The 20,640-nt window shown below is 32.4% G+C and overlaps 1 protein-coding gene across 2 annotated transcripts; it reads left to right on the forward strand.

Moving 5' to 3' along the window:
* Positions 1-1,929: 1,929 nt before the first annotated feature.
* On the forward strand, positions 1,930-20,640 carry LOC117121638 (tRNA dimethylallyltransferase-like). 2 transcript variants are annotated; one of them, XM_033266877.1, is made up of 9 exons: positions 1,930-2,095; positions 4,086-4,322; positions 5,181-5,752; positions 9,670-9,812; positions 10,062-10,179; positions 12,052-12,248; positions 12,788-12,897; positions 15,466-15,586; positions 18,576-20,640. In XM_033266877.1, the coding sequence occupies exons 1-9, from the start codon at positions 1,955-1,957 to the stop codon at positions 18,647-18,649; spliced, it is 1,713 nt and encodes a 570-aa protein (XP_033122768.1). In that variant the 5' UTR covers positions 1,930-1,954; the 3' UTR covers positions 18,650-20,640. The 2 variants fall into 2 exon arrangements, with proteins under 2 accessions (XP_033122768.1, XP_033122769.1); XM_033266878.1 differs by lacking the exon at positions 12,052-12,248 and having other exon boundaries at positions 12,786-12,897.

Below are 20,640 nucleotides of genomic sequence, written 5' to 3' on the forward strand. Positions count from 1 at the left end.
TATTTTCTCTATGCTTAAACTAATCATATAAAAACCATTAAAATATAGTTTAAAATACAAGCACTGCCGTAACTGATTGAAAATGTGTGGAAGAATTTAAATTTGAAGTGAAACTATAATTTGTACACTATAATGATAAACAATTGTTGATTATTAATTGTTTGAATAATTCAATGAATGAATGAATAAATGAGTAATGAATGAAATGAATGAATTAATGAACGAATGAATGAGTGAATGATTAATGAATGGAAAGAATGAATGAATGCACGAACGAATGAATGAATAAATAAATGAGGGATTAACGAATGAAACGAATGAATGAATCAATGAATGAATAGTAATGAAATGAATGAATGAATGAATGCACGACCGAACGAATGAGTCAATCAATAATCAATCAATCAATGAACGAACTAACGAACGAACGAACAAAACGAATAAATAAACAAATAAAGGAATGAAACTATCTCAATCAATTAATCAATCCCTCAGTAAGTCATTCAATCAATCATCCATCACAATCAGTCCAACCATCAATCAGTAAATTATATATTATTATTATTGGTCAGTCAATCAATCAATCAATCAATCAATCAAAATGAACACATTGACGACGGTGCAGCAGCATATCCGTAATCACTTTGCATTACCGGTACATATTTGCGACACGTTTTACCTTTGAAACGGCGGCACTCACAAACTGTGGTGCGGTCATACTAATTAAAAAATACAAACAAATGTTACAAATACAACAAATGAAACAAGATAATTGAAACCATACTTACAATAAATAATAAGGAACATAACCAAAACCAAAAGAAAGAGGAAAGAATAATACATTGTTATAATTAAAATTGAGTTAGTAAGCTAACATAAATTTTATACTTGACTGTTAAGATATAAAATTTTAGTATAATACATAAGTACAGAACATTTTGACTGAGTGCTTGAACATAAAATTACTCTGGTTCCTATAAATTCCATGTATCATAATCGTTAAAGTATAAGTTCATTTTTTTATTTTTTTTATATATATTTTTTTTAGAATGGTTGCCTCTTCTATTCTTAATTTATCAATTGCTTTACAGTTTACCACAAATGTTTGATATCTGGCTTCAATTTCATCATTCCACAGGGTGCAAATACCTGACACATCAGACCCGGGTTTTACAATGTGGATCGGTAGTGTGACCTTAGTTTAAATTTCAGACAGTCACCATCAAGTTATTGTTTTATCAAGCAAATATATTTTTTTTAAGTTGGGAGACTTTAATTTTGGATAAAATAATGTTACGAATTTGTGAAAGAATTTAACATTATTTTTTAGTAGTTCTATTTTGTTATGTAGGTACGTATGATATTCGATTGTTAGGATTGCCTATATACTGTATAGTTTAATAATTATTTACTTATTTCAATATTTAGTTCAATATCATATATCAAAATGGCATCGTCTGCCCAAAAAAAAAGCCCCTCCCATCTCAACCCATTTATTGTTACCCCCAAATTACTTTGAAGAAGTTTAACAAATTAGTTAATACAAATAGAAAGTACAAATTTGTCCGCGTATCCCTGTATCCCAAGTGGATTAGGAGACCACCACGCGTATAGATACTATCAAATGTTTATAATTTTGGAAATCCAGGAAGGCAAGATGTGAAGTTCTACCTTCAATCGACGTACTGACAAGACAAAATACTTTTTAATGTACAGATGTGATCTTCACATCGTTGATAAATACGGTGATACATCTTATCTTCTTTTTCAAGGAAACAAGAGGCTTATGCCTTGCAATTGCAGTACTCTGTAAATTTTTCAGACACAAGTATCGGATGTTAACACATACATTGGATTGGATACAGTATGTATAAAAAAAAAAAAGAATATGCTGCCCTCTCTAGGCTTAATAATCTTGCAACTTAAAAAAACACTCCGAACATGGTGTCAAAGTATGCACGTTTCGAAAATGTTGAGCAGAGTTTGTCCAACTGTTGTTGTGGTATTAGGTGCAACGGGAGCCGGAAAATCAAAACTGGCTCTTGATATAGCCACAAGAATGAATTCTGAAATTATAAGTGCTGATTCTATGCAGGTGCTCGTTTTATAGCTTTGCATTAGCCTGATTTAGCTAGGCTAGGCCCTCCTTTCATCTCTAGGCCTAGCCTAGGCCTAATGGGTACCTAATGAGGCAGTGGCCTCGCTAGCTAACTTTCAAGTTAAGGGCCTAGGCCCTAGCTAGTCAGCCTACTTCTAGCTAGAGCATTGAGCTGTAGGCCTGTAAAGAGAAAACGTTTCAACCTTGATGAATTTCGCTAGGTCTACTATTCTAGGCTAAAGGCTAGGCTTGCTAAACTTTCTGAAAAATGAATAATTAATTACATTAGGCCTAGGCCTAATCATATTTTTAAGCAGGGTTTGTAAGGCCACGAGAATGAAAGTTGTAGGTTTGCGTCCGAAAAATTTTGAAAACACATGAGGCATTTTTTCATTTTTCATTATTCATTATTTTTTTTATAAATGCTGTCCACAAGCCGCGGCATTGGTAATTTTACATTTATTCCCAAGAAACAATGCTTACAGTCATAAATGTACACTAGCCTCTATAAAACAGATCCTTTTCTACATTTAAGACCTCTTTAAACATACAAGATTTTCTATTGGTAAGAAAGATCGATTTGACCCGTAAATGACCTCAGCAGTGATCGGCGATCATGGTGCGATGTGGCCAGGCCTGCCTTCGCTCGGTGTTCGCGATGAGTGATCAGTGATGAATAGATCGTTTTTCTGTCTCTTTACGACTTAGAAAGTCCGTTTTTTAAAACGAAGTATATTTTGTTTTTAAATAATGAACTTTTCAAAATAATGAAAATTTTCGTGCGGTAGCTTTTTAGGCATGCAGGCGGTGGACGCAAACCTACAACTTTCATTCCCGTGGCCTAATGTAAGCCTAGCCCGCCCCCCGACCTCTGAAATAAAGAGCTTATCTAAATAGGCCTAGAGTATTAGAATAGGCCAGGCGTTAATAATAGGACAGTATAGTACAGTAAGTACCAGTTAACTGTTTCCATTTACTGTATGACTTATAGATTTTCCTGTTAAAAACATGAATTACTATACTTCTTTCTAAAACATAACGTGGCAGCTTATAATATTATAAATCTATAAGTCATACGGAAACTGAAACAGTACGTGTCTAGTACAGTACTACTACTATGTAGTACTACTTTCCTATCTAATTTATTTCAAATCCTCATTCTTGAAAGTGAAATTCTATATTTTGGAAATTTTGCATGAAATCAACCACGCTGTCATGATCGAGGTTGCTTCACCTATCACGATGTATTCCAACCATCATGAGGATATCTAAATGAGCATTTGTCATGACAGAACGCAAATTATTTTTAATTAGTCTCATTGAATTATCATTATTATTATTATTATTATTATTATTATTATTGTTATTGTTGTTGTGATGATGATGAAAAGTTAACACAAACAATATGGTGGCTAAACGAATATTACATGTAAATATTTTCTTTATTTGTTTGTTCCCCGACAAAATTTATCGTCTACCCTGGGGGGGGGGCTATGCTTCCCCGACGGGGGGCTATAGCCCCCACCCTCTGGCACCACCACTGTGTAAGCCACCCTCCTTTTATTATGATTTACAGAGTATCTGAGTGACTCTTGCCTCCTGAGCGACCACATCCCGTGTAAATGATCACCTCCCTTAATGTCCTTTCTCATATGTTCTCCCTATCTAATCAGTGCATTTGATGCCGGAAGCAACACATAAAGAAAATAATATAAAGCGATAATAAGATGAAGCCTACGCTTTCACATATCCAAGACAATGCTTTAATATAAAAATAAAGAAAATCTGGCAGGTGCACTAATTGGCTAAAAATAAAATTTAATCTTTATCCAAAATCCTCAATAATGGCAGCGGCAGGTTCATTAAACAAGGTATGTAAAAAGTCCTGCCTTAGATACTTATCTTTGTTAGTGAACATTCTGTTCGTTATTTTATTCGTTTTTTTTTTTAAATAGACAATTTATCCTCCTTTAATTTTTTCTCATAGGTTTATAAAGGTCTTGATATCATTACGAACAAAGTAACTGCTGAAGAACTGAAAGTGTGTCCTCATCATCTGATTGACTATGTGAACCCCCTTAGCCGATACACAGTTGTTGATTTCCGCAACAAAGCAGTGCCTATAATTGACAATATACTAAAAAATGATAAACTGGCAATTATCGTTGGTGGGACGAATTACTATATCGAAGCTCTATTGTGGAATATGCTTCTTGATCCTGTGGTGAGAAAAACTGTTTTAATCGATATTAATTATTTTTGACATTATTTTTTAATGGCAGAACAAATGAAGTCGTAATGAATTTTGATTAATATCTGAAAAATATTGATAGTAATGTAATGTAATGTAATGTACAGTAACCATCAAGATTAGTGACAATTTTGGTTTTCTTAGATGTATGTTCATACTGAATGTGGTGAAGACAAACCAAACCAATCACTGACTCGCAAATTGTGTTTTGGAGATAATGGCCGAATTACATGTACAGTATTGGTGGAAAAAAATCTATTTTACTGCACTAAACTAATTTTTCTATACATCAAGCTATGTTTTAGTTTTCCCCATTTTTGATGTTAAAATAACATTTTTAATGATTTTGTGATGGTCTCTGCCTGAGAAATCCCTGAAATCTAAACTTTGAAGGCTGATTTCTCAGATAATATTATATAAACAGCTGTGTGTTTAAAGTCATGTAACTTCATGAAGAAATGTCGGATTTAAATGATTCTTTTATTTTATAACTTTCATTTTACTGCTTAACCCTGTATTAATATAAAATCCATTTTACTGGTTTGGCTTGTCTTTGCTACATTATGCCTTAAATTTTTACCAATACATGTAATTTGTATACATGACTATTAATCTCATTTATATAAACCTTGCCTAGCAAACAGATTATTCTAGAGGGATGTATAGACTCATCACATGTCTTGAAATCCAAGTAAATAAACATTTTTTTTTTATTGTGTTTGCTCTTTAAAAATGCTATCATTCTATTATCATGTCTGCAATTTAATTTATTGTCTGTCTGTTGTTGAAACTGACAGAAATCATTACTGTATAGTTATGTTTGTCTCACAGGGAATATCAGCAGATGACCTCCTATTAGATAGAGATGAAAACAAGCACATACAAATTCGCAAACGATCTCCTCCAGACGATTTGGCACCAATTAAAAAACATCCGCGAATAGATTCACGCGAGACGAAGGAGACTGAATCAGATTTTTGTAAGAATTCTAAAGATGTTGATACAAGTCATGTTCATGAGGGTAATCATTCAGACTTGTGCATAGAGAAACAGGTTAATGATCTTTGGGGAAAAACAGGGGAAGAAGTAACAGCTACAGACAGTGTCAAAGATACAACTTCCAAAGATTTTAATAAAATTTCAATTGAAAATAAACTGTATTCTACCTCTCAAGAGACTGTTGAAAGTCCAAAGACAGGTGTTGCTATTTGTAACCCAATAGTTTCAAGTCCAGATTCAAGTTCAGGTGGCTCAATTTTAAATCGAGACGTCAAAATCTTAAACCAAGATCTTCATATAGATGTGGAGAAACTTTCTAGTGAAGAGTTGCATGACATATTAAAAGATGTTGATCCAGTAATGGCAAATAAACTGCATCCAAACAATCGTAGGAAAATAATCAGGTACAATGTTTATTAGTATTTATGTATTATTGATATTGTTAGTGTAATTTGTGTTAGTATATTGTTATTGTTGTTAATTACTATTTACATAATTATTTATTTATTTGTTTTCTTTCAGTACCCTCTCAATAATACCACTGCTCTTCCGAGGGTCCCTACACATTAAAACTTTTACAATAAAAACAACTTAACTACTCCTAACTAAAAGGATATTCTTTTTTTATTTTTAAACTACACTCAACACCGATATCATTATTATCATTGTTATAATTATGATCATCATTATTAATAATTATTAAATTACATTATTATAGAATTTATCACTAATGATACATAACAGTTTTTATATTATTTTTGGGTCCTACATGATACTGTATGATGCATGAACCTTTTTTTGTCTACCTTAAAAAAGTTTCCAATTCAAATGCACCCAAGAACACTTGCTAACCACTAATTACCCATGAAACCAGTGCTGGTGCATTCTAATAACACCTTGGAAACCATGCATTACCATTAAAGCCAGTGCCAGTGCATGTAGTCACACCTTGCAAACCACTGATTACCCTTAAAACCGGTGATGGTGCATCTTGTAACACCTTGCAACCTGTGCATTCTAATAACACCTTGGAAACCATGCATTACCCTTAAAGCCAGTGCCAGTGCATGTAGTAACACCTTGCAAACCACTGATTACCCTTAAAACCGGTGATGGTGCATCTTGTAACACCTTGCAACCTGTGCATTACCCATAAAAGTGGTGCTGGTGCATCTACTAAAACCCTTGCAAGCCACCCCTAAACCAGTGCTGGTGCCTTTAATAACATCTTGCAAACCACCCATTACCCTTAAAACCAGTGCCAATGCATCTACTAAACACTCATTACCCATAAAACCAGTGCTGGTGCATCTACTATAATACCCCTGCAAAGCATGCATCATTCATGAAATCATTGCCAGTGCCTCTAGTAAGAACTTGCAAACTATATACAGATAGAAATAACATATTCAGCAGTTGCATGAGTTTGCTGAAATCTGATAGTCTTTTAGGTTAAAATAAACATTAAAATGTTTCTTTAGTAGATTGTGAATTTAGAATTGTCGGTTCTCAGTCGTTAAATATTAATATTATGTATGAATTTCATGAAAATTCTGTTACACTGCTTTATAAAATAGATTCATGAATATCAAAACAATATTAGTCAAACTAAAAGGGTAGGTGATATGATTTAGCATGCTTTCTGTAAGCTAGCATTCAGAAAGATAGTTTAAATTCTTTAGTTCTAACTAGTCGAAGTTCTCATTTTTCATTTCATTTATTTCACCAATTTAAAAAAAAAGCATACAAAAGGACAAAAAGGAGACAGCAATATCCTTGTCGGTGGCAGGACAAACAGAAAGCAAACTTAATTTCTGTAGTTTTTCCCCCGACAAGGGTATGAAAGCAACATTTAAAACATTAAAAAAATAAATATCTATTCTGTTGTGATTATTATTTCAAACTTTATTAGTTTGTTTTCAGGAAATGTACTCTGTTATGTTGGCATTACAGCATCTCCATCCTCAGATATGTTTATAATGAAATACAGTAAATAATAAAACTTAAAAGCATACCATCATCATTGTCATCATCATTGTCATCATCATCTATAATTATTAATACAGTATTATTATTGTTATTGGCTGTTAACATTGTGATTATTTTTATTATGTATATTATTTGCTGTTAATGTTACATTAACTTTTATTTCACTAACCGATGGAAATGCTATTGTTTTTGTTCAGAATTTTTGGCTTTTCCCACGACAGTAGCGTTGAATTGTTTTTCATGTAGTTTTTTCAGTGACTTTTATGTTCTTATTACAGGTATGTCAATAAAGAAAAACCATGCGTTCTGTTTTATCTGAAACAACTGTAATTGTTGTCTTAGGTTTTATAAACAGTCATAAGTCTTGATTTTTATAATTCATCTATCCTGTTTTCCAGTGTGTTTTCACAGTTTTTTTACCTGGGTTGAAAGTGGTAATTTTAGTGGTTCGACTTTCTTCAAACTTGGTCCAAGTGCAGTGTGTGACTTGCTTATTGGTTGGAATTTTACACATACCCTGCACATAGCACCCAAGTTCCATTCTTGGTAGCGCCATTTTTGTTATGTGTTTTCTTGTAAATTCATAATTTCACTACTTCATTTGGCAAACAGGCATGTCGTATCTAGTTTTTTTTTTTTTTTTTTTTTTTCATGATTGAACAAACATTCACATGAAAGCAAAGCTTAACATGTGATAAAAAATTACAAATTACACAACTGTTCAAGTTGATGCCAAATGGAATTGTACAATTAATGTGAGCTGTATTACTGTCAGGAAGCTTTGAATGCCAGGTGGATTAAACTAAACAATAAAATCAATGCAATAAAATTACATAAATGTGTCTAACTTTTGTACATTTCATTTCATTCTGGTTTATTCAAGAATTATGATTTGGTAGTAAAACACTGAATTACATCAAAATTTTAACATTACATAACATTTAAAACTATTATAATGTATGTAAAATTAGAAAAAGCAATAGAAGTTAATGACATACATCTTAAACAAGAAAAAATATCAAGGCACTGTATAAGCATCGAGCTTAAAAATAAATTTTGAAAGGAAATCAGTTAAGCTTTGTTGGTTCTTCTCTAAGTGTCATATCTATAGACTTCAGTGATCATGTTGTTCTACAACCCTCTGTTTCTAACCTTCTCCATTAGCACTACTCAACTCACTCTGTAATTGTTGTCTTAGGTTTTATAAACAATCATAAGTTTTGATATTTATAATTCATCTATCCTGTTTTCCAGTGTGTTTTCACAGTTTTTTTGCCTGGGTTGAAAGTGGTAATTTTAGTGGTTCGACCTTCTTCAAACTTGGTCCAAGTGCAGTGTGTGACTTGCTTATTGGTTGGAATTTTACACATACCCTGCACATAGCACCCAAGTTCCATTCTTGGTAGCGCCATTTTTTTTATGTGTTTTCTTGTAAATTCATAATTTCACTACTTCATTTGGCAAACAGGCATGATGTATCTAGTTTTTTTTTTGGTTTTTTTTCATGATTGAACAAAACTCACATGAAAGCAAAGCTTAACATGTGATAAAAAATTACAAATTACACAACTGTTCAAGTTGATGCCAAATGGAATTGTACAATTAATGTGAGCTGTATTACTGTCAGGAAGCTTTGAATGCCAGGTGGATTAAACTAAACAATAAAATCAATGCAATAAAATTACATAAATGTGTCTAACTTTTGTACATTTCATTTCATTCTGGTTTATTCAAGAATTATGATTTGGTAGTAAAACACTGAATTACATCAAAATTTTAACATTACATAACATTTAAAACTATTATAATGTATGTAAAATTAGAAAAAGCAATAGAAGTTAATGACATACATCTTAAACAAGAAAAAATATCAAGGCACTGTATAAGCATCGAGCTTAAAAATAAATTTTGAAAGGAAATCAGTTAAGCTTTGTTGGTTCTTCTCTAAGTGTCATATCTATAGACTTCAGTGATCATGTTGTTCTACAACCCTCTGTTTCTAACCTTCTCCATTAGCACTACTCAACTCACTGTCATTTACTCCTGTCTCTCTTCATTTCAGAGGACTGTTCATCCAAAGTATTCCCATCCTTTACTCATTATTTTATTATAGTTATCATTACAGTTATCATTATCTTTAATATCATTATCATCATATTATTTGTGGTTACTCTACTTAAAAACAGGAGCAGGCACAAATTGGCAAAAAAGATACATTTTCATATAACAATGTTTTGAAAAATTTACAATCTTCATAGAATTTTTCGTTGTTCATTTTGTTGTTACAGTATTTGTTAAACTCTGTTGTTCATTCTTGTTTCATTCATTATAGAAGTTTAAAAGTTATGGAGCAACATCACATTCCACACAGTCAGCTGATAGCCAGGCAGCAGGCAACAGAAGGGGGAGGTCCACTTGGTGGACCATTACGCTATCCCAATGTTTGTATATTTTGGGTACAGTCTAACCAAACAGGTAAGCATAAGAGACACTTATCACATTTCTTTAAAATGATCATTTTGTAATATAATAAACAAGAAACATATATTTTTTATACATGATATGGAAAAAGTCAGCCTTAAAGTTAAACCAACCTGTATAAATAATAGGACTAGAATTATAGAATATGCACAGTTAACACTTTTATAATAAGAAAAAAAACTTAACTATTACATAATCATTTCCCTTTGCATTGGATACTTATATTACTTTATATTTTGAAAGTTCTTGATGAAAGACTTAATAAGCGTGTTGACAGCATGATGGATCGTGGTCTCCTACAGGAATTGTCTGACTTCCATGTGGAATACAATCAACAGAGAATACAAGGAAACCATTTAAAGTGAGTATAATGCATAAGGAATTTGCAAATAATGGTACAATCAGTAAAAATTAATTATTATTTTATTAAGGCAAGACATTTTTTATACCTTATATATTATATTATATACCTCGCAAACTAATTTTTTAAAGATTGTCAGAGGAGAGTGGAAATAAAATAAAGAAATTTGTTTTCTTATTTAGCAAATGTTTTTTTGCCAAAAACATCCAGATGGAGGAGAAAATAAAAATGAAAAATTTTATTGGTGAATGTAAATGGTGTAGTAATCTGATGGTTAAATGCTTTAAATTGATTTTTGGAGATTTCGTGGCTGCGGCAGGCGTAATAAGAATGAAGAAAAAACTATATTTTTTTCAGAAATTTTCAATTTTTTGTGGCAGCAGGTGCATTAATTGGCCAAAAATGAAATTGTATTTTTGTATCAATATTATTGGCAGGCGGTGGGTTCACTAAACAAGGTATAAAAAAAGTCTCGCCTAATATTATTCAAACAGAAGGGACACTTCTAAGACTAGTTAAGTACTGTATTTATTTTTCACTCGAAAAAGTGTATTGTGGTACAAAAATGGTATTTTGGAAGTCACATACTGTAAGTTCTTGGATTCGATGTCAAATTTATGAAACGTGATAGGCTCGGCACATTGACCCCTGGTGGTTAGTGCCTAAAGTTCTCTAAAAACACATAAAATATAATAATGAGCGATTATCATTGTTATATAATTTTCTATACCAATTTTGAGAACCAAGGAGCCATTGATTTATGAAAATAAATACCTAAAGACCCTCGTGGGACTGAGGACAATTTTTGAGGGACATAATGGTTCCAAAGCGTATATTTTCTATAGTGTCTAAAATATAATTGCCAATAATTGCTTTTTAAGTCAATCACCTTTTTTACTGTATATATTTAATCAAATATTTTACTGGTCTGTAAGGAATGACAATAACAAAGATGATGTTGCTGAATGAAAATTGGTTTGATTTAGTTTTAAAATTGATACTATAGTACTGTAGTATATCAATAGTAATGATGATTGGCGTTATGCTCCAACTCTTTCTGAATTCAAATTTTTTCTTAAAACTCACCTTTTTTCATAGTTCATACTTTTAAGCGCTGTGAGACTCCGGTAAAGAGCGCTATATAAATGCTTAAATATTATTATTATTATTGTTATTATTATTATTATTATTTAATAATGCTATACGCTTGATAATAATAGTGATTATTATTATTATAAGTGAATTTATATAGTGTCATTTTAATCAACCTAGCTGCAGTATTAATTGTTTTATGCATGTTAATGGTAGAAAAAACGAGTTTTTGGCAGTTTCTTTATGAAGCAACATACAAATCTTTAATGTTTGTGGGGAGTGCATTTCTAAGTGTTGGTGCAGCAAAAGAAAATGATTTATGGCCAATTGTTTTGGAGGGAACAGGGTGGGTGATGATATAACAATCACTCTGGGAAACTGTATAATTATGTTGAAGCACCATTTCCCACCACCTAAAGGTGCCGTAATCATTAAGTTTCATACCTCAGCACCAAACATGGTAGGGCTAGGGTGGTATAGACCCTTCATCTTTGAAAGACCCTTCCAGATCCCCTTTATTTTATATTCCTGCATCCATCACTGATACTGTAATATGGCTGCTTCATTTGCATTCTGTCTTTGGTGTTCAATTTGTTTTTCTTTGTTGATATAGATACAACATACAAGACCTTTTATTTGTCATCATGTAAAAAACATACAAAGAATTGTTGGTTGTAGAGCTTTTCAAATTGAAAAACCTTAACATAGATAATAATAATTAAAAGACAATCAATCGCATATTTGTCTATAATGAATCTTAATATTGTTTTTCTCGTGCAGAGGTGAGCTATATTCACATGGAATATTCCAGTCAATAGGTTTCAAAGAGTTTCATGATTACCTGATACTGTCAGAAGAGGAGAGGGAAACAGAAAGGGGACGGGAACTAAAAGAACTAGGGATTGAGAAACTCAAACAGGTGACACGCAAGTATGCGCGAAAGCAGTTACGCTGGATCAACAACCGATTTCTAAAGAGTTAGTTTGATTAAATTGAAAATCATTTTATTTTGTTGTTTAAATATAATATTATAGGCCTATCTTTTGAAATTTTCTTTATGTACTAAGCCAACAGTAAAATTTCTTCTTTCCACTTCAGTTTCGACCAACTTTATTGATCTTCAGATGAATGACCTAATCACAGTTAGATAATTTATTTTCAGATGAATGACCTAATCTCAGTTAGATCATTTGGTTATCGGCTGATGTCATCCAATGATGTGTGCCCCTGTTCCCTGGTTTAGTGTAGAAGGTCATCGTAAATATGCGATAGCTCGTAGGCTCCTTCATTTTTATTCATGTTGTTTCTTTTCCTTCTAAAGAAAATTCGTCTAAAATATATATCAGAAGCCCAATGAAACTATTTGAACAAGATAGTATATCATTATAAAAGTCTGAAAAAAACCTTTAAATATTTATGTATGTATGAATCATGCATAATTCAAAATAAAAAGGTAATCTTACAAATGATTTCACTCTGATGCCCTAGAAAATTTTTCCTATTTTGGTTCTTATAGGGCCTGGCGTGAACGTGCCACCTATATATGGTTTGGATGCATCTGACCCAACAAACTGGAATGAGATGGTAGTAGATCCAGCAGTGAGCATTCTTAGTGATGTAATCAGAGTATGTATTTTACAAACTTTGTTTAACATTGTTTATTCTTAGCCATTAAGACCCTCTTATAGTTATTGATTTAGTGTCGGTCGCGACCCTGAAAAGGCTTAACCGACTATATAACAACATGAATGTATCGTCAGATTTTACAAACTGTTTTTAATTTAATTTTTTTAAATTTATTTATTTTTGGAATGTTTGCTTTGAATTTAATCAGTGGTAAAGATGCTTACCGACCAATTCCAGAATATTGGCTTTACGTGGTTAAAAGCAACTTGATCACTGAACTCGAAATGAGTTTGTAGAGCATAATTTCCATCCGATACAGTTTTGTTGCTTACTGTTGAAATATATACATTTGCAAAGGGCTACTGTACATGAGGAGCTGCTGTAATAATAAAAAAACAAAATAATGAAAAATACAAAATTCTTCAAAGTATTCGAGGTGTGGATACAGTAATATTACTCATTAAATTGTAGGGTAGGCAGTTTTGGCACAGTGGATTCTGTACTGGTTATTGAACTTGATCAGTTCAAACCACACGCTGACCAATTTTGGCCGGCCGTACTTAGATACCCCAGCTTGCCTTGTTGACAGGCCATGAAGTGGCTCAGGCTATTGTTCAGCATTGTTCAAACAGCTAAGGTTTAAAAATTTTTAATTAAAAAATATATAATAATAATAATAATCAATCTGGATGTGTCTGTACAGTATCAGTTCACCATATTGTATCCAAATGCATTTATGTGTTTGTCTGCCTCAGTATTTCTCAGACTTTCAAAACACTGACGCTTTGTATTCACCTTTTTTTTTAATTTATTAGTAGCTTTACCATGCTATATGCATTTACTAAGTGAATACTAATTAATGGTGATGGATTGGTATCATTCGAATCCCATCTTGCCAATACTGGAGTTTGTATCCATGGGCAATCTACTTATCTATCTTCTTTAAGTATACATGGTTGCAAGTTAGGGTTTGCTCTAAGGATAATTTCTAGGATATTTCATCATGATAATGATATTGGTAAATAATAATAATAATAATAATAATAATAAAAATAATATAAGTCTTATATAGCGTATAATAAAATGAATTTGCCTGTATGCACTTCACATGAACAAAAAGAAAAATAACCATAATTCTACAGTAATGCTGCAAAGAAAGCTAACAAAGAAAATGGGGAAAAAAATCATTTTCGCTGCTCCATTTTTCAGCACTTCAACATAATTGTTAAAGGCTTGCTGGGACAGTACTCACAGAGGCTCAAGTGAAAATGGCATCTACATGGCTGAAAATGACATTTACTGGCTTACCGTTGTTCCTCTTAACTCAAAGTTTGCTAGATCTTGTGGGGTGGGGTTGTACTCGGGGAATCCACTTATCACAAGGAACTTGACTACTATCCTTTTTTGAAAACTGACAGCATAGATGCAATCATTTTCAGGAATGGCCAACCAAAAGGCAATCTTTCAGCACTGCATGACAATTCAAGGCCACTTTTTGATTTGTAGAAGTCAGCTAAGCTACAGTACTCATTCAAATCATACCCTGGGCTTTTGCCCAAGAAAGTCTTGTATGTTATATTGTGTGTAATGTAGGGAGTGGGCTTATTTCCGAGGAACTATGGTATAGTTCATCCGATAATGTTTCCAGCTAAAGTGTGCTTTGCCAAGCCTCATCATCATTTACATGTTTAACCCGTTATCTACACTTGGAGCGATACTTAACCTTCTACACAATTTGTTAAAAAGCTATTAATTTTTGCTAATTTACCGATTGTATACCACTGAAAGGCTACTAACCAGCTAATTTTAGAAGATAGGATCGGTGTTATTTAAACGTCTGTAATTAATGACTAAAATTTTGTTTCGTATTATGATTTTCTAATGAATAATAAATATATGGAAATGGCAATATAGTGCCTTGCAGATTTAAAAATTTTCTCAAGGAAAATGGAAAAAAATAGAAAACTAACCCATAAACTATCCGAAAACTAACCTGTAAAAATTGACCATTATTAATCAAATCGTCGCTCACATACGAACTAACACAATCAAAATACATTGTGTTAGTTCGTGAAATCAAGAAAGCGCGTCAAAATATGCGCTGTTGTTAAGGACTTTTTGTGTGGTAAAGAATACAAAATTGCTTGACAACCAATACGCGCTCATTTTGACGCTCTACTTTGATTTCACGAACTTAACACAACCTACTTTGATTGTGTTAGTTTGTGATGTGAGCGACGAAATTAGGAATGAACCAAGTACAACTGCACCGTTGAGCAATTTGAAATATGTAGCCGGCTGGAACAGTACTCACAAATGCTCTAGTGGTACTAGCAACTAATCTAACCTATACAAAGTAGATAATCCAAATACGGTAGAATCCCTTCTTTGGGACACCCCTATTAAGCAGGACACCCCTATTAAGGGGACACACCTCTAAGAGAATATTTGTTTTGGTCCTGAAGATGTCCCCTTAATAGGGGATCCACTGTAATCCACTTTTGGAGCTCAATACTGAGAGTATATAACTTTATGACAGAATTTGTTGGTAATTTCTCCTTATTAAAGGGTACAGTGCCAACTGTGGAACCATTAGCATGTGAGAAGAGGTCGGAAGATGAGCAAGAAATCACTTTTGTATGTAGTGTGTGCAACGATCGTATCATTGTTGGAAAGCAACAATGGAAAGGTTAGTTAATTTCTTACATAATGTGATATATTCTAAATAGTATTCTCAAATATAAGCACAGTGTACTCAATGTAGTAATTAATTAACACAGGTAATCACCACTAATAAAGCAGTCCACACTCATGAGCAATGTGATTTTCTACATTATTATCACAATTTCATATCAATTGTAACAAACATGATTAACATCACTACAGTATATGTATATATCTTTTTATTAATTATATTACTGTACTAATTATTTAAAAAAATACATTACAGTAAAAAGTATACGCATACCTTAACTCAGTTCTATTGTCAACTGATGGATTCCAGCACTCAAACCTGCCGCACCCAATTCTGAACTAATTACCATACAGCTATAGCACGCAGGATGAATATTTCACATCCAGACGTTTATTTTAAAGTTTGAATCCCGCATTATTATTAATCATTATATGTACTACTTTATTGTTTATCATGTTTTCTGATACTGCATGTTTACTCTAAAATTTAAAACAGAAAATTGTTTATAGGATTGGCTATATAATACAGTGCATAACTATGTCCACATTATAGCTACAGATTTGCATCTTACAGACAGCTTGTCAGTTATACTTTACAGTGTATAACATTTTGAATATGAAAGCATGTGACACAATAGTAAATCTTTATGTTTTTTAATCAAAATGTCAAAGGTCAGAGTGTTGAGGCTGGCTACCAGTTTATTAGCTTTCCAAGGCACTTTAACAGCATTGCTTTTCCTCCCGGGTGTTTGTACTTTGTATATTCAGTTGAAAAGTGCACTGATACAGAGAGCTGAGTAAAGATAAAGAGGGGTAATAAAGTAAAATGCATATTCAAATTCAAATTTATTTGTCAATTTACGAACATACAAAGATACAATATAGTAAACATCTAATATAAAATATACAGATTTAATAACAAAAGGAAATATTTAAAAAAAATGACATCAAAATATACAACGGACGAAATAAAAAAAAACAACAAAATATTATTTCGTACTAAAGCAGAGCATAACAATCCCCTAAGGATATTACATGGATAGACAATGCACTATAGAAGTTTGGCATCTCATTATTATTTATGGTACAGTAGTACAATATAGGTTAACCTATTAATCATGGTAATAAAATCGAAATTTACATTAAATGGTTTAAGGTAATGCAAACTGTAAAACGTAAAGGTAAACACCTTGTATTTCACATGTAAGAACATATTTAAAGTTCTCTGGACCAAGTGTCAAAGATAAAACAAAACAAGAGGAAGAGGATATGGGTATGAGAAAAGAGATACTTATACCCCTGGTTATACGCTATTCACACTAGAGTTTGTGATTGGTTGTAGCAATTGCAACCAATCACATCTAATCACAGTTTACCCATCCATAAAAAGATATATAACTGAAGTTTGAAACTAAGTATGTATTATTTTCAGCTATATTTAAAATAATTGAAGGTTAATTCATGATCAGTTACTTTTATATCCCAATGAAAAATCTCATTTTTATAATCAATCTGGCTTCAGTCCACCTTTAATAGACTATTGTTTGATTCATCTACCTATGAAGTAACACTGGGTAAAGGTGAACTAACTCAGATAGTACAGTATTAGATACACAAGATATCTGACATTAATGCTATGGTGCTGTGCCAAAAAAATAATTTTAGTAATCCAACAGAAATAGGTTTTGTTTGTTTGCAAAAATTGTTTTTTGAACAGAATATTTTTCTTCAACAGCCAGCAGAAATAGGTTTGATATGTCATTTTTACATTTTAATTTCTTTGTGTTAAAAAAAGGCCTACCTACTATTGCATTAAATGTTGTCGATAGAAACACTTACTTTACTTATTAGTACAGTATGCCTACTCCAGATTTGATCTTAAAAAGCTTGATCAAAATTTGGGTGGTGATTTCAGATATTAAAGTATTGCATTGCGAGTCCCAAGTTCTGATGAGCTGTTTTTCTGTATTTGGTCATACCACATGTGTGGCCATTCTACCTGGATTACTGCCCTGTTGTGTTGGTCTTACCACCCTGTCGTGCCAATTGTCATAGCCTTCCTGTTGTTCAGAGTCGTCCTTCATGATTACAGGAGTCCCAAGTTTCCCGCAAGGTATAGAGTACTACAGTGTTACGTCACGATACCATGTGATACTGCTCTGATGCTATCATTGCAAAAAGCGTTCAACTGGACGCCATTTTCTTCACTGACACACCATTGATTCCAATTTCTAACGTAATTATTAAGATGTTTTTATCTTACTTTTTCTTTGTAAATTTTAATTGATGATTAAATGTGTGTTCGATAACTAATATAATGCGAGCTTTTGTGTTTTTACTACATTTTGATGGTAAAATATTAGATTTTAAAATGCCTATTTCAGAAAGCCTATGAAGTCATTCAGGTGTAATGAACAGTAACCAACGTCTGTTGACAACAGAGAGCGCCACCTGGCGTCGTGACAACACGACTGTGGTACTCTATGTGGTCAACATGCCTTTGTTTTCCAAGACTCCTTTACATGGAATTCCTTGCCGCTTTCTGTTCGCGTTCTATCTAATTTGCTTTCTTTCAAGAAAAATCTTAAAACCTATCTATTACAGGAATGTTAACTTGCTTTATTTCCTCACTTAACGCCTTTGATGAGTTTTTAAATTGGCGTTATATAAATATTTATTATAATTATTACTGGGAGTCTCCCGGAAGTCAGGAAGGCCACACTTTTGCGAGCCAACAAGAAACTCCCGAAAAAATTATCTTCCGCAAATTTACTATATTTGTATGTTTTTACTATACAATTGTCGCCCAGATGTTAGTGCCGATAAGTATCACAGTGTACAGCAAAATAAAATTAGTGTGTTTAAAAGAAAGCTCATTTTAAACAGATCTCCCAGAAGTGGCTTCTTGCTGCTTTGGACCCTCTGATTTTTATATAATTATTTTTTCAGTAATGTGACAATTTTTTTCTTGTTTTCATTTTCAGCACATTTGAAATCTCGAGGCCATTTGAAGAGGGCAAGGAAGGTCCGGAAGTACAAGGAAGAACTTGGAAGTTGATGAAAAGAGGTTTTACTGAGCTACTGTACAAAAGCACATTGTATATTTTCTTTTATTATATGCGTGACATTGAATTCCGTCCTGATTCTGTTTGGCAGTTACAAGCTAGTGGTCTAATCCTGTGTAAGTGCTGGGAAGCTTTTAGCATTTGTGAAGCAATTTTTCCAATTGTTTTTAATCATGATGTATCTTTTGTGTATTTTTTTTTTTTTGTCTGAATACTGCAGTCATCTGCCAACTCTTCTTCTTTTGCTTGAGCATGGTATTTTTATATTAAATAAGGATCTGACTTTACCAAAAGTTGGGTAGTTTTTTTCATCATCAAGTTACAGTAGCTGTAAGTAAGCGCCAGTGAGGTGCAGGGTGGCTTAAGGTCGGCAACATTTAGTCCAGTGTTTTATATCCTTCAATTCCGTGCTTCCGATTAGCCACCAGTTTTCGACACTGGTTGCTATTAGTATGATTTTTAAGATTTTAGTAATGTAGTTTTTGTTGGAGGCTTGTAATGCTTGACTTGTAAAGAGTACAAACGATATTATTTGTAATACTCAAAAAATAGCTCATCTGTGTTCGAATGTAATAAAAGTTGAAGCTTTTGATCACAACACAACAAAATTTCCTACCGTGAAATTTTTAACCGTATATCACTTTCTTCCTCAACACACTGACTGGAATGTGATGTGAAAGCTACACCGATTCAGGGCACGTGATCTTACGAACATGTGACTCTAAAATCGGATCGTAGATCTTTGGTAGCTTGTGTCTGTCTCGGTTCAGCGTTGGTATGAACCTAGAGGTTATATTATTTGTGTCAATAAACTCAACTTTATTGTCTGACAAAGGAAATCTGAGAATAATTTCATTGCATAAGAATGGTACAAACAACTTTACTTAATTACATTACATTGCATGGAGATAGAGATTGGAGGTGAATGCATATGCTGTAGACAAAAAGATATAAGAAGTTTGCATGTAAAATCAATTGCATATTATACTTCATGAGAATGCCTCCACATGGAGTTTAAACAACAGGATATAATTTGTGCAGACATGAAACCATTTTGAAATTCAAATTAACAAATTTTCATTTCTGTTATGCCAAGAATGGATAATAATAGAAACAGGATGCTTCAAACCTTATCAAGCCTCCTATACTAATGGATATTTTTTTAATTAAACAAGGCCATCTGAAATGTTTGAGTTATATTACCAATAATGAATTCAACAGTAATTTATTAAAGATGTCCGTCATTGTGTTGTTTGCCTACTTTTTATATTAAAGTTGTTAGCTTTTTAATTGAAAATGCTATATTACAATTCTCATAAAAAGCCAGCTACTGTAATAATATTAAGAATAATATAGTGAAACTTTTAGATATCATTCTGTTAAACATTCGATATAAATTTGCTTCTTGTACTTAATCCTTCATAATAAGGTTACACTTGCCTAAAGTCAACTTTGCCTAACTCGAATAATTTCTAAGTCGATCACATTTTACATGAAAATTGTTGTGTTTTCCATTATTTAACAATCTTTCAATGCCATTTTGAATTCGAAGGCGAGGCAATATCAACTGTTATTTTTTATTTTCATTAAAAAATTTTTATATATTTGATTGAGTACCCAGAAAAAAAAGATTTCTATCTAGGTCAATTGAATTATTATTTATTTTTTATTGTTTTTTTTTTTCTAATTTTATATTTGTAGTTTAAAAGGGAACTAGAAAGATGATTTTTTTTAGAAGGGATTTTAGATAATTATGTCATTAGCAATAAAATCAACCTTAAAATCGTTTTTTTGGCAATTTTTTATGAAGTTATAGGCCATTATGATTTTCCCTCCTTAGCAGCGTGACGTCAGTGTAAGGTACTGTATATTTTAAAGTTGACTCTATTACTAGTGACATATCAAAAATCCCCTCTAGAAAAAAAAATCATATTTCTAGTTCCTTTTTAAGGTAAATAGTACATAATGGGTCATTTGCATGGTT

This window comes from Anneissia japonica, unplaced genomic scaffold, assembly GCF_011630105.1.
Source record: "Anneissia japonica isolate Jap-2015-1 unplaced genomic scaffold, ASM1163010v1 scaffold287709_len1912824_cov184, whole genome shotgun sequence".
In the NCBI taxonomy this organism is placed as follows: domain Eukaryota; kingdom Metazoa; phylum Echinodermata; class Crinoidea; order Comatulida; family Comatulidae; genus Anneissia; species Anneissia japonica.